Here is a 1,130-nt window from a genome sequence, read left to right on the forward strand (position 1 = left end):
TGGAAAACACAGAAACAGTCGTCAGAATCCTTACCGAAACCCAAGATAATGCAGAAAATTTAAAACATATTTGCAAGAAAAAAGACGAAGTAAATACATAAAATTATTATCTTGATAATAACATGTTTTGTTTGGCATCCAATTCTTGATATGAAACCCCTAACAAAGACAAATAAAATTTATATTTTTGGTTATGATAAAACCTCATGTAAACTACTTTTAATGATAATTTGATACCAACAAGTCAACTATTTAACAAGTCGTTTTCACATCTCAACAGCTAAGCGTACTTCTATTGACAAAATACTTTTCTTAAGATAGTATTTATTATTATAAATATATGTCACATCTTTCGGCCATATCAAGTTTAAACCAACCCCTTTACGAGGCTTTATAGTGAACTGGTGGCGACATCTAATGGGAGTTATTAAAACTTTTCATATCATTAATACACAGCTGTGATGAACCTTATTTTCAGAGGTACACACAGAATGTTGAAACATTGTTTTTGTTACCTCTAAACAATAACAGAGTATAGTAGGTAGTGAAGTAATGTTGAAATAATGTATTAATTTTACTATTATACAGGTTGAGTGCAAGAAAGCCCAACCGAAGGAGGTTATGATGCCCAACAGTGTAGTTCGGGGCACCAGAGGGGTTGGTCGAGGAACTTACGGTGAGTTTGGTATGAAACTATACTTATTCAGCATGATGTTGGTCATAATAAAATTTAGTTAAAAGTGTTGTTTGGAAGGATGTACGAAAAGTTAAAATAATATACATGTATGCAAGAGAAAATTTATATATCTAAAGTTGTCTTATATACATATTTATATATTTAAAGTTGTCTTATATACATATTTATATATTTAAAGTTGTCTTATATACATATTTATATATTTAAAGTTGTCTTATATACATATTTATATATTTAAAGTTGTCTTATATACATATTTATATATTTAAAGTTGTCTTGTATACATATTTATATATTTAAAGTTGTCTTATATATATACGTATTTATATATCTAAAGTTGTCTTGTATACATATTTATATATTTAAAGTTATCTTATATACATATTTATATATTTAAAGTTGTCTTATATATATATTTATATATTTAAAGTTA

The 1,130-nt window shown here is 26.4% G+C and overlaps 1 protein-coding gene across 1 annotated transcript in view; it reads left to right on the top strand.

Annotated features, from left to right (window-relative positions):
• Positions 1 to 1,130, top strand: part of LOC106476759 (RNA-binding protein Musashi homolog Rbp6-like) — a gene marked incomplete at its 5' end in the record, with an annotated part of 11,595 nt that overhangs the window by 2,873 nt on the left and 7,592 nt on the right. The window contains one exon of the mRNA XM_022380530.1: positions 589 to 676. Coding sequence (XP_022236238.1) covers positions 589 to 676 — 88 coding nt within the window. The remainder of the gene's footprint in view (positions 1 to 588; positions 677 to 1,130) is intronic.

This window comes from Limulus polyphemus, unplaced genomic scaffold (assembly GCF_000517525.1).
Source record: "Limulus polyphemus unplaced genomic scaffold, Limulus_polyphemus-2.1.2 Scaffold11482, whole genome shotgun sequence".
Lineage (NCBI taxonomy): Eukaryota > Metazoa > Arthropoda > Merostomata > Xiphosura > Limulidae > Limulus > Limulus polyphemus.